The 13,956-nt window shown below is 41.9% G+C and overlaps 1 protein-coding gene across 1 annotated transcript in view; it reads right to left on the bottom strand.

Annotated features, from left to right (window-relative positions):
- Window positions 1-6,007: 6,007 nt before the first annotated feature.
- Window positions 6,008-13,956, bottom strand: part of LOC139284231 (phospholipid-transporting ATPase ID-like) — a 35,890-nt gene continuing 27,941 nt past the window's right edge. The window contains exons 15-28 of the mRNA XM_070904434.1: window positions 13,641-13,806; window positions 13,264-13,452; window positions 13,048-13,163; window positions 11,835-11,999; window positions 11,599-11,710; window positions 10,719-10,824; window positions 10,488-10,629; window positions 9,694-9,877; window positions 9,154-9,377; window positions 8,546-8,629; window positions 8,181-8,426; window positions 7,950-8,088; window positions 7,133-7,263; window positions 6,008-6,343 (exon numbers count right to left, since the gene is read on the bottom strand). Of these exons, the coding sequence (XP_070760535.1) occupies window positions 6,014-6,343; window positions 7,133-7,263; window positions 7,950-8,088; window positions 8,181-8,426; window positions 8,546-8,629; window positions 9,154-9,377; window positions 9,694-9,877; window positions 10,488-10,629; window positions 10,719-10,824; window positions 11,599-11,710; window positions 11,835-11,999; window positions 13,048-13,163; window positions 13,264-13,452; window positions 13,641-13,806 (2,334 nt within the window). The 3' untranslated portion in view covers window positions 6,008-6,013. The remainder of the gene's footprint in view (window positions 6,344-7,132; window positions 7,264-7,949; window positions 8,089-8,180; window positions 8,427-8,545; window positions 8,630-9,153; window positions 9,378-9,693; window positions 9,878-10,487; window positions 10,630-10,718; window positions 10,825-11,598; window positions 11,711-11,834; window positions 12,000-13,047; window positions 13,164-13,263; window positions 13,453-13,640; window positions 13,807-13,956) is intronic.

Raw genomic sequence — 13,956 nt, 5'->3', positions numbered from 1 at the left:
AAGTACTTTTTTAGAAATATATACTTAAAGTATTAAGGTAAAAACACTAAAAATAGCCTCTGTGAGTATTGTTATCATATTATTGGATTAATGCTGATGCATTCATGTAAGTAGCATTTTATTATTGTTAGTTGGTCGAGGTGGAGCTCAGTTTAACTATTTTATATACTGTTGAGTAGTTTAATCTACAACAGTATACAGTACAATATTAAAATGAAAAAAATAAAAATAAAATAAGTGTAAGTATTAGAAATATGAAGTAGCAAGAAATCGAAACACTCAAGTAGCACAAATTTGTATTTAAATATGGGGCTTGAGTAAATGTACTTAGTTGCATTCCACCATTGGTGAAGGCCAACAGTCCAAACCCCCAAAATACTCAGTTTACAATGATTTGAAAGTGAGAAAAGCAGCAAATCCTGGAATGTGTCCATCCACTTTAGTGGAGCAGCTGAAGCACATCATTTTGCACTTAGTAAAGAAAGCAGCAAAAGTGACACATACCAGCTGAAGAGGAGGAAAATCACAGATTCTGCTTACAGTCACTGTCGGTTGGACTGAAATATCTCGACAACCATTCGATGGATTTATGTGAAATTTTGTACAAGCGTTCATGTTCCCCACAGGATGAATCCTAATGACTTTGGTGATCCCCTAGCTTTTCCTCTAGTGCCACCAGCAGGTCAAACTTTTCCCCTCAACTTGTGAAATATCTCAACTACATTATTACTGTAGATGGATTGTCGTAAAACGTACAGACATTCCCCTCATGTCCCCCTCAGGATGAACTGTAATAACGCTGGTGACCCCCTGACTTTTCATCTAGCACCTTTGTCCAATACTTTGATTTATGAACAAACACCTGCAAAACTAACGACATTTCGTGCGAATTAGCGAACGTCAGCATGCTAACGTGCTAAACCGGACATTGTAAACATTATACCTGCATAAAACCAGCATGTTAGCATTGTCATTATGAGTATGTTAGCATATTGACGTTAGCATTTAGCTCAAAGCACTGCTGTGCCTAATTACAGCCTCACACAGCCTCTAGCGTGACTCTTCATCTTTTTTTTTTCAAGGCAACAAAATATTGATTCAAAATGTTTTTTTCCAAGTCTGATGAGTCAGCTTTGTAAGACAATAACTGGGTACCAAATGAATCTGTGAGCTCATGTTTTCTTTGCTCTGGCAGATGCCCTAACCCTAACCCTCTGTGTCTTATGTTGAACTAGGAGACGTATGAATTGGATGTTAGAACTAGCCACCTTGCCTAGCGGCCTACCACTATGTCACACATTTCGTTGCTCTGATTGGTTGTAGCGTTCAGGGGCCCGTTGGTCTGAAAATATTCAACTTAATGAGGTCAAGATAAAGACGACCTGTTGCGATGCTCTGATCTTTTCTGTCAGACTGCAGAGGGTCAGAACCAGAAAGACAAAGATAAATCAAGTCATTCATTCTTAACTTTTACATAGATAATATCCATTTAAAGAATTCATACATTTTAGATGCAACATTTCCCCTCTATGTTTCAAGCAGTTTAATTTCTCATCATTTTGGACTTAAATTGCCTTATTGCATCGATGTGGGAGAGTTATAATGTCATGTTATAATGTTATATATGTTGTGGTCTTGGTACAGTACGGTCTAACAGCAGCAGCAGCATTGAGCTACACTTTTGCACCAAATGTCCTGTTATTTTAATCTTCTTTATGGTCACAAATGGGCACTTTTGGCCCTCAGATGGAGCACAGTCAGAGCTTTCTATATTGTGATATATGATGCTCATTTTCACCCTTTATGCACCGCTGTGCAGCGTGATGTTCAGTGCAGTGCAGTCTCATAAATCACATTATATTACATACTGCACATATTACCGATTGGGTTTGTAAATAACAAATAAAACATGTTCAGTTTGAGCCATAATAAATCTCCAGCACAGTTCCAGCACGATGAGACCCTTTCAGTGTTACACAATAATTGGAAACATCAGGCTGCTGTTGTTGTGTGGTTTGACAGAGATGTAGAAGCTGTGGTGTGAAGGGTTATTCCACCATCTGCTGGTGACGAGCTGCACGCATAAAATGACATTTATCTGACAGTAGAGTCACATCGCTCTGCTGTTTGTTAGACAAAGATTACGCTTCATGAATAAACAGCATAGTTTCTAAATATTACATAAAGTATTTAATATGTCCTTTTTGTACAGGAGAAATCTTACCTCAACTTACCACCTTACTTCTACTGACATCCAGTAGATCTTTATGTGACACATTTCTCTAAGAAGGAACACATGGATGGATTGTGAGAAAATGGGCCCCAGGACACGGACGCCTGAAAGAGTGAAGAGATACGCAGCCGCTCGTCATCTTACGTCTCTTTTTAGCAACATTTTGCAGGTTAACCATAACTGTAAAGTGCTGCTGTTGCTTGAAAACTGCACCTGAACTTTATTTCAGTTTATTTATGCTGGAGATGAAGAGCGTCCACACACATAATATATTATATATAAGATATCATACAAAGTAAAAATGTTGTAAGAAAGAAAGCCTGAAGTGCAGATTACACTTTCTAAAGGTTTTACTAAGTGTAAGTATGCACAATAAAGCTTTGTAGGTAAAACAAATAAACATAAAATACAACAACAACATTATGATTAGCTGGAAGAAAAACCATGATTAGCACTGTAGTACTTTTGACTTTGCAAACAGCAGTCACTTAATAAAAGAGCTCTGGCTTGCAGGCCCGTTCATGAAGCCATCCATGGATGAACACACGCTCTGATTAAGTACAGATATCAGTCCAATCGAGCATCTGGGGTGAAAAAGCGTGGCGGTGCCAAATATGCCATATTTTTAAAGCATTATTGAAATATAAATATGCTACTGGACCTCCATACATCAACAAAATTGTTTAAGGCGGCTCTGACACACAAACTACAACGAAATGTTGTATTTTCTTGCTGAAAACCAATCCATTCAGCCCTAAACAATAACAGAAAAACTCTAGATGCACAAAGAATTATCTTATTCTCGACAGGTGGATCTTTTAGATGTTTTTATTGCAGTACAAAATGATACAAAATGATTATCAGGAAGAGCAGGGTTAAAAAACAAGTTTGAGGAAAAATCCCTTATGTTACAGTTTCAGCCTTCAGGGCTAGAGATATAATAGTAGTAATATACTGATAAATATCTGAAGTTTTCATGATGGCTTCAGTTTATTTTGGACAGTACCACAGAAACACGGGAAAAAGACAAATACATGAGTGGACTGTGTGGCAGCCACTATTAGCGTATTTATTCTGCATTAATACTGCAGACAAAGCTCTGCTGAATGTGATTTTGGGGCTCATAATTTCAAAAATGCAACCTGCGATTTGCAACATGAGCTCTTTTCCTCTTGCTCACTATGCCACATTTCTCTAATCAAAACAAATGCCATACTTGTGACCCACATATGAGCATCCAAGAGCACTGTAGGACTTTCATGACACAACTTGATTTAAAATAAAACTTTTGTTAAAAGTTTCTTCTGCATATAAACTTCAAAATATGTCCGTAACGAACACTTTACAGTAAATAATAACTGCACTGTCAGCTTCAGCACGATGACCTCCAGCATCAGATGTCTGTTTGATGATGAATTTCACTTTGGAGTAATTGAGACACACAAAGCCTTAAAACGTCTTTGGTTCGACACCAGGGTGAGATGTTAGTACATTCAATTCTGGGCAACAGCTGACTGAATCACACTGTGGTAACAGACGCCCAGATACAAACACTACAGGTGCTTCAACAACGTTATGACGTCAGCCGTGTTAATGCTTTGAATTCAAACTGATGAGCGAATTCAACCTATCAAATACTAAACATTAACCAATTCCATTTGGACTATTCTTTGAAACTGCACACACCAGATAATAGATTAAAGACAAAATGTTAACATAAAAACATTGCTAGTCCTTGACTGGTTAGCATAAAACATATCGTTTATAATCTTCCATCAAACAATTCTTGTCGTGATTGTTTCTGTGTTGCGTAATATAGGAATTTCCTTTCCCATTAATATTAGATATTCATATTAGCTCGTATTTTCATTAAGCTGAAGAGAAAGACGTCAAGCCAGATAACAGTTAAGATACACTGCATTTTTAATTTGTTGATTAGAAATAGTGCTAACCACCGAGCTGATTGTCAGGCATACAGCATATAGTGAGCTTGTTGATGTGATTTTGAAATAACTATTATGTGATGCAATATCTGATAAACTGATATGAAAATGAGGTATAAATCATTAAGATTCATGCAGCACCATTAAAAGCTGCTTTTAGGCCACGTTTACATGCTTCCTATGTGATCTGATCACACGTCGTTGACTCTGACTGCACTGATGAACTATTGTGGACATGCGTGACCCCAAATGTGTTCCACCCAGTTCACTTTGTAGTGTGTGTACAGTACGACAAACCTCCCAAACACAAGCAGATGATGATGTTTTTCAAGATTAGTTCCTACACAGCCGGCGTGGCCCACTTCCCTGGTCGTAAGTCACTCGAGGTGCATTTAAAGCACATTCTGGTGCACGTATTGAACTACGATCCCTCTCAAGTGGATGTAGACATTATCTGGTGATATTCACGTCCTGTGCAGGGCTTGAGCCTCTCGGACTCTCAGTTGCTATAGTTGGAAAAACAAGTCAAAATGTAAACCCAGACCTTAAAACTGACATTTCATGCTCCTATAAAGCTGCACTGGAGAAGATTTGATACCGCTTTGTAATGAGACATTCTTCATGAATTGTTAATTATAACTGAGGAACTTTTGGGTTGCCAGGTTGTGAAAAGTCCCTTTGGCTGGTTTCCGTGAACCACACCTCCCGCCCAGTGCATGCTGGGAGTGATAAGTGAGTATAGATGATTGTATGGATGGATAATCCTCCAGCATTCACTAGCGCTTTAATTTATCATGCAGGAGGACGAATCCACTGGACACTTGGACACCTCTTGAAGAGCATCCAGACCAAAATCCAGTTATTAAGAACGTATTAGCTTTTAATGTACAAATGCAAACCTTCGGACGACACATTGTATTCAAATTAGTATAATAAATTTCTAACCAACAATAAACTTTTACTTACAACTTATAAAGTATAAAGTATGTCTCATTGCACAGCGGTACTGGTGATTGTAATTTAAATGTCCCTGTGTTTTGAGTGTAAATCAAAAATAGGTTGCATGAAATTCTTTCAGCACACGGAAAGAAAGTAAGAAGAAAAATGTCCGACAAAAGCTGGGTGGGCCCGCGATGCTGAATCCTGCTGCAAAAACGTGTTTTCTTCCCGGAGCCACTGAAGAGATTCAGTTTACAACACAGTCAGTCGTCTCCCACTGCCATGCGACGCTGCCAAAGTGCTAACTGCTTGTACAGCTTTCAAGATGGGAAAATAAAAAAGCTTTAAAAAGACACTTAAAAGTACAAAATTAAAATATTTTTTATGCAAAATAGCTTTGCTGGTTATATCCTCTAAAACTCTGCTTTGCATCTGGACTCCCAGGGTTAAGAAAAGCTGGGAAGTCTGTAAACATGATGACACTTTGTCCTTCTCATGAACTGTTCCCCTTCTGTGGTAGTTCCTATTTGAAAATAAATCATCCTGGCACTGTTTCTCGTGTCGAAACCCCTCATCTGTTGCATGAGGCATGTTTTACATGAACACTCATGATCCACACATCCATCAGACGTGTAGTTCCCTTTGTTAAACCGTTACAAAATGAAATGCTGGGAGCAAAAGTCGTGTACTTTTCAAACCTGGTCTTGGCAGATGAAAGACGGATCATGAAAAATCATGAAGTTCTCTGGAGAGCCCGAGCAAGTTCCTCCTGGCAACAAATGTCCTGATGCGGAGCTTTAAACGCCTCCGACTGCCAGCAGCAAACAGCTGTCCAGTTGGAGTTACTGCTTCTCCCAGATCTTCTCCAAACACCATCTTAAATTTAACCCGCTGTCCGTCAGAGGGCAGGATCTCTGATAGTCTTGTACATCTGCAGCGATGTCACCTCCACGTCCGGGACTTTGGTATTCTGGGGGCGTCCCGTCGGGCTGTATCCAGCCGATCGTCCCATGGGACTGAAGCCCGTGGTGGCGCGACCCACGAGGGGGAAGCCTGAAGATCGGTACACAGCAGGACGCCGCAGGAAGCGGTCCGATGTCACCAGGTGCCCGTAGCCCTGCGCGTGCGAGAAGGCGTAGCCTGAACGACGGGAGCTGGTGCGGCGGATGCGGGCGCGCCGAGGCGGAGGGGGAGGTGTTGCTTTGGCCTGTCTCACCTTGAACATCACCTGAAAGTTTGGGCAGATAGCGACAAAGTCAAAATGTTGGATAGAGGCACACTTTTACAAACACTTGGGATTTATCTGGAAAGCTGCTGGGTCTACTGGAGGCCAGGCGTTTGCTACAGTCGGACTTTTCTCGAGGTCAAACTAAAAAAATGGGTGAATATTTAGGCCATCTCCTCAGAGAGCCAGGGTTTGATCCCTGAACACACACACAAAAAAAAACTGAATCATAATTGTATGGGTGGACAATAATCCTCCAACATAGTGCAACATGTTAATGGATTTTGTCACTCCAATCAGTATTATTTGTCCTACTTTTATTTGCTTGCAAGTTTTGTAACTACAGCTCATAATTTGGCTTTTCTTGGGGGATTTAAACAGGAAGTATAATGTTGTCATGGAGTCAGTTAGCTTTGGGCTGCAAGTTGAGCCCCGTGTTTTTAGCCTGGCACCATTAAAAGTAAGCAGAATTAGCTATTAACCGTTCCTGCTTGCAATGTGCCCATGGATGTACAGACGACTATCACTGCATTACTTTGATACTGAAGAAAACTTAAAAATGTGATTCTTCTTGGGCAAGTTCTGAATTTACTGTCATTTTTTCTGTGATTTCTGGGCATTTATTTGCGAAGGACATCGGAGATAATGACATCCTCGGAAAGTGAAAGTCTCACAGTTTGAAGTTCCCAAAATGGGAGATTTCAAAGCAATTCATATATAATAAGTGCAGCTGTATCTTAGCCAGCAAGCAGAGTTAAGTGGTGAGAGTAGAATAGTAATAACCATCTGTACCTTGTCATTGATGGTGGGGCAGAGCTGAATCAACAGGAAGCGGTAGGTCACCACAGGAAGGACACACAGGATGGAGGTGAGGAGGATCGTCAGCCAAATGTTGGGCTGGTTCAGAGAGTTTCGGGCTGTTCCTGGACAAACACACACATATACAACATTTGTATTTGTACGTTTGTCAGGATCTATTATGGACAGTGCTAATAGGAATACTACTGTATACTGGCCTGAGTCAGTTCAGGGAGACACGTTCTACAATTGCTGTTTCTAGAGGTCAGTAAATTTTAAAACTATACTCACTATACTTCGTGTCTTTGTAAATGCTGTCAAGCTGCCGATGAATACAAAGAAATGTCATTCTACTCAGGGCGTCCATATCAGATGGATTATCTTCAAGACATTTACTGTAGTTTAAGTATAGATGGAGTTTACTTTTAGAGAAGAAATTCATGTACATGTTCAGGGACAAATCTACGATATCCAGGGGTTGGATATTGTCTGAATATTTTACATACGATTGCAGAAACAACACCCGAATTTGGATGTGGTGGAGTGTTGAAGCTCAGTACTTGGCGCTACTGATCACATGATCTTGGTGACAAACTAACAGGCAACAGTCTTTTCAAGGGCAGATATTTTGCCTGTGCAAACACATCAAACTCATTTCAGACACTGTAGAACTCAACTCATTTGAATTGTCGCTCGTATAAAAGAATGAACAAAGCTTTTCGTGGAAAAGACGTGGACGCAAACAGTTAATAACCAGCAGAAATATGGAAATGTACACAGAATATGTGAGTTAAATGAGTTAACCACTCACCTATGAAAGGGAAGGCCGACGGCAGCACGAGAAACAAGCCGTTACTGTACATGGTGAATGTGATGGCAAAGTACATGGCCAGACTGCCCAGCACGAAGAAAGTGTTCACCGCCGTCCAGTAAGACATCTCCAGGCCCAACTGTAGACACAGAGAGACAATGCGTGTGATTCTTTTTTTATTCTGAGCCTGACAAAAGACAAGATCAAGCCAAAAGAAAAAGCTCCTCTTGCCTGGATGCTGACGGCAAACAGCAGACATGTCTGGGTGAGGAGGGCGAAGGACTGGTAGTCGGCGACGTCCTTCCCGTCGCCCCTCACGGTGTCGTGCATGGCGGCGTAGGGGATGAAGAAGAGCACCAAGGAGCTGTAGCAGCTGTGGAGGGCGCACTTGAAGAAGGCCTTCTTGCTGAAGTACAGGTTGAGTTGACCGGGAACGTAGAGCCGAGGATGCTGGAAACTCCACACGTGGTTCACATCCTGACCAGCAGGGGGGGGGGGGGGGGGGGTTCAACAACAAGTTTATTATCAAATCTGCCACTTTGACTTTGTTCTCTGGCACAAACACACATGAACACAGACACACAGCAGTTAGTCACCTGATCAAACAGACTCATTCCCAGCACAGGCAGCGCTGTGTACACCAGATTGTAGAGTGTTATGAACCACTCATCGTACACCGTCTGAAAAGTCAAAAGCAGAAAATCTTTGAATAACTTTTAATAAGACAGTCTGATGATCTTCACTTAGATATTATGGTCAGTATTTCCTGAGAAGTGCAAATATATGAAACACCAACCTAGATATTAGTCACAGCTTGATATCATTTTATTCATATTGTCTAATCAAACTGTATTAACAATTAATCTGGTTGTTAAATTCAGTTTTATCCCACTTTAATCGGACGATTGGTGCTGCATTGCTTTGTTAATTTTTTCTTTTGTTCTCAATATTTATTTTTAATATTCTTTTTTGAATTTGGGGGGAGGGACCACTGTATAAGACGGGCTTCTTCAGTCTTGTCACATCTTTTAACTGTTTCATTGTTTGTATTTAAAAAGACTTTACTTCCTTTTTGAATTTCAAAACAACGAGCCTCTTTTAGTTACTTTATTCTTTTCCTTTTTCTTCCCTCAAACCGTTCAGATTTGTAATCCCAGTCCTTTCTTCTCTCCCTCCCTCCACCTCACCTCGCTGTCTCTCTCACCTGTGCAGAGAAGCCGCAGAAGAAGGCGTACCAGAAGTGGACGAAGGTGAAGGTGAAGTTCTTGTAGAAGAAGTAGCGCAGGAACTTGCACATGCGCAGGTAGGACCAGCGGCCGTGCACCAGCAGGAGGCGCTGCAGGAAGCGGAACTGGGCGAAGGAGTAGTCGCTGGACAGCACGGCCTGCATGCCCTCCTGACCGGAGATGCCCACGCCAATGTGAGCCGCTGGGTGGACAAAGACAGGGAGAGGAAAAAGGTGCTAACTGGGCTTCAGGCAAACACAAATCATATCCTACAACTTAAAGCTGCTAATCCCTTTTAGGCCACTAGGGGGCAGAGATACACCAAAACAAGCTGAGAGATACATATCATGGCATATTCAATTCTTATGGCTGACATGTTAGCAGCAGACACAAAGAAACACTATCATTCACTTGGAGTCCTGTTTCCAGATGTATTCACTCTACATTTACATCCACCAGCTGCTGAGAAGAATATCTGAATATCCAGCAGCTCAATCCACACATAAAGCTGCTGATACCTTTGATCATGCTGACATCGTTGGCTCCGTCTCCGATGGCCAGTGTTACTGCCTGCTTGTACTTCTTGACCAGCTCGACCACCTGAGCCTTCTGCAGAGGCGTGACCCGGCAGCAGATCACTGCCTTACACATGCACGCCGTCCTCAGGAACTCCAGCTCCATGCTGTGCTCCAGGGCGTACGCCTGAGGGTAGCACGGCGGGAAATAGGAAAGCGACGAAAGGCAGGAATTATACAACAGCTGAAATATTACCACCGAGCTGTGCAGTGTCAGCAGCTGTACAGGAGCTAAAATACCAACAGGAGGTAATAAAAACGATAAGAGCATGGAAGCTGACAGATGGTCAAAGATCAGATACGATCGCTAAGAAAACAAATTAAAATGACGGAACAAGGTTGATTTGACAGAGGTCGGGGTACTTTTACTCGCTTGGTGATTGTTAATCATTAACAAATCAGTTATGCAGGTATGAAAAACAAATAACAACATAACAAAGACAAACCCAAAACTGTGGTGTCATTTTTTTCTCTCTGATTAAAGTGTTGATTAATTTTGGATCAAATATGTCATAAAAAAGCAAATATTCTCCACTGTTGCTAAAAACGTCTTTGTTAAATATGTTTGCTGAACTTCCAGAAGAATTAATTTTTCACACAAATGTTCCATTTTATGTATTCCATGATGGATTTTTAAGGTTTTTCACATCAAAATATCACTTTTTCCCGTCGACTTAAGTGACGAGGAAGTCACAAAACTTGCAGCATGCATTGATATCAGGAAACATGTGACGCACCAGGCTGTGTCCGTTGATAACCAGGCCGTACTCTCCATTGGCCACCTCGTCTGTGATCACTTTCACACTTTTACCCAGAGTCCTTTCTGGCAGAAACACTGAATCCTCCACTGCGTCTGGTTTCATGGAGGTCCGTGCATTTCTGCTCCACGAGAAAATAAAAAACAATAGATGGATGCGCGAAAACATTTCATTGTCAGCCACTCAGTTACTCGTGTTCAGCCCTCTGACCTCAGCTCCTGTCTGACATCCTCAGGTGAGTTTCCCGAGACGACGAAGACCTCGTTCATCTCCTCCCGCAGTAAGTTGCACGAGTACCCGATGTTTTCTGCAGTTTCTGCAACACAAATAATCAACATCAGTACGTAGACAATGACCACAGATGATGAGCTGCTGTAATTCTGCATGACGCTCATGCCAGGATCTTTCATCATAGAGCAGTGGAACTACAGCTCAGGTGTTGTAGTCTGATTTTAAGTTTCTATCGTATCATTTCAAGCTTACAGAACCTGAAAACAAATGTCTAATGTCCAAATGGACACTGTTTTTTGAGGGGAGGGAGACTCGCAATGCTTAAAACTCCCAGTTACAAATGAAAGAAGTCCTCAGCTGACATAAATCTAAACTGTGAACTTGACTTGGTGAATTGGACATCAGTAAGAAGTGAATGTGTTTTTGCAGCAGCTCTTTGGAAGAGAAACAAAGGAAAAAAGTTATTACATAAACTGGTTGTAAGAATCCCTCCCAGTTTACTGTGTGACCGACCGAACTCAACATGGTCGTGTTTCTCTGCATTCGGGGATTATCACAAACATCTCATGCGCGCTCACTTTCTGCTTTACCTCCAAATAAAGTGGTTCACATAATCACGTTGGCTGTTAAACTGTTTGCTTGTTTACGACCACTCTGATCACCCAAACGTACGATCATGAGACTCAAACTACAAACTTCAGACCCAAGTTGTGATAAACTGATATAATCATTCATCTACATACAAAACAAGATGACTACAGATAAAACTGAACTATTGCACATGACAAAACTTAGACTCAGACTTATTCCTGTGGAAAGAAAAAAAAGCTATAAATGAATTACATTTGAAGTTCTGTACCTTGCTTGTCACCGGTCAAAACCCACATTTTGATGTCGGCTTTGGACAGCTGCTCAATAGTCTGAGGTACTCCGTCTTGTAACTTGTCTTCTATGGCCGTCGCTCCAAGCAGCTGCACACACACACACACACACACACACACACACACACACACACACACACACACACACACAATCATCACAAACATTCAAATGAATAAACAGTTGAGCTGAAACGTGACTTTGTTTTCCTCCTACCAGCAGGTCCTTCTCTATCTCTTCGTACAGCTGGTCCAGTTTGTCCTCTCGGTCGTCCAGCGCGGTGCTGGCCTCGTGGTGGCGCTGTTTCCACTGGTTGAAATACTCCTCATCCAGATCCTTATAGGCCAGCGCCAGAGTCCGCAGGCCCTCCCCCGCAAACTCCTGCAGATCGGCACGCACACGCATATATGGATGAACACTGCACATGTAGGCACGCACACATAAATACACCAAACACATCCTGGAAGAACCAACACACACACACACACACACACACACACACACACACACACACACACACACACACACACACACACACACTGATATAAATAATATAAACAAAAGTCAAACTCATGTGCCCGGCTGTGTACATTTTGCGATCTAGGAAATAAAACTCCAAGAGGAGAGAGGACAAACAGACAACCAGGAGATACGCAGATGTTTTCTACAACAAGAACTGGAAAGAGTCCCCAACAAAATGCACCATTAACCTCCTGTTAACGTAATGTTTGCTAAAAACTACAGTGTCCAGCTGACTGAAGAAATGACTAATTACTACATATCTGTGACCTCTTTTTAACGACTTCTAACGTCTTCAGTAGGAATCAGTGGACTTTGAGCTGAGCGTCACAGACTGGAGAGAAGTCGGAAAGTTCTGCGAGACGGACTAATGCTTTGTTGGTTTTGGTCTCTTTATGGGATTTGTTGACATTAAGAATAATATAGAACACTGACACTGAAGTAAGAGACATCACATACATAACCCCCCTTTTAGCCTCTTTGTATTGATTTCCAATTGAGTAGATTTTAAGGGTTTGCTCATTACCTTTAAAGCACTCTATGGTCTTGCTCAAGCAGTAATTTATGAGCTTTTGTATCCGATTTTGGATTTTTCTTTGCATCGCCTGAGTCATTACAACAGTGCTACACAAATGAAGGCTATTATCTTTATCATTACGAAGTCCAAGCATGCAAATTCAATTATTTATGCTTCCAGGGCAGCAGGAGAGTTTTTGGATGACTCCTCTGTGGACTCCATCCAACATTATGTTCACAGCTAGATGGAGGACATGCACATCAGGATGAACTTTGTATGTATAAACACACACACAGACACACTTGACACATGATGGAAGAGCCAACACACAGAGACAAACATCCAGCAAAAAGGCAGAAAAAGCACAAGAAGCATTCAGAGAATATTACTGACATTAAGGTGCTCTGTAGTGACGTCCATCAGCTTGCTGCAGGACTGATGCAGCCTCTCATAGATGATTGTGTCTGCACCTTTACAGTAGAGAGAGAGCTTCCCCTCTGGACTCCGAACTGCATGCACACAAACACACGTAAACATGCATGAGAAGAAATCACCCTAAATAGGAACCTTTTTTTTTTACCAACAATCAGTTTCGAGTGGGTTATGTACCTATGACGGACATCCTCTTGCGGACATTGTTGAAATCCAGGATGGCCAGGAGTTCATAGCTGCGCTGCTGTCCCATTTCCACGATGGAAACGCTGTCTGGTGTTCGTGAGCGGAAGACGAACCCAAAGTTTCTGGCCGCCGTTACCAAGGCTCCCTCGTCTGGAGACTGGGCCTGGTAGAAAATCTCACCTGCAGGAGCAAAAAGCTCGTTTTATTTCTCAGTTGAGGGAGACAAATCCTTCTCCAAGTTCTGGTTCAGTAAAGCGACAAGAAACATTATAAATGCGGCTGATTAGTTCCCGAACTTGTGCTTTTGAATGGAATGAGATTTGCATGAATGTGTCGGTCAGAGACAGAGACACTTTGTCTGTCCTCACCTTCTTTCTTCTCCTCGGCCATGACGGTGTGGCAGAGGGCCAGCAGCCTGAAGAAGGCGTGGACCTCTGGGTTCTCCAGCTTCACCTCCTCCACCAGGGCGTGGTCGTGGAACACGAAGCGGGGGTCGGCCAGCGGGTTGAAGGAGAAGTCCACCGTCTCTGTGTGCTGATGAGAGAGGGGGAGGAGGAGAAGAGGAAGATGTTTTTTTGGTTAAGTAACTGTTGCACTGATTAAATCCATTGATCTTCTACAAAGTAACACTGTTGTAAACAGAAAGCTGGAAAATGCAAAATGTAAAAACACACTAACAAATGA

The sequence above is a fragment of the Enoplosus armatus genome, chromosome 4, assembly GCF_043641665.1.
Source record: "Enoplosus armatus isolate fEnoArm2 chromosome 4, fEnoArm2.hap1, whole genome shotgun sequence".
NCBI classification, from domain to species: domain Eukaryota; kingdom Metazoa; phylum Chordata; class Actinopteri; order Centrarchiformes; family Enoplosidae; genus Enoplosus; species Enoplosus armatus.
Note: the sequence above shows the minus strand (reverse complement) of the source record. Positions and strands in the feature narration are given on the sequence as shown.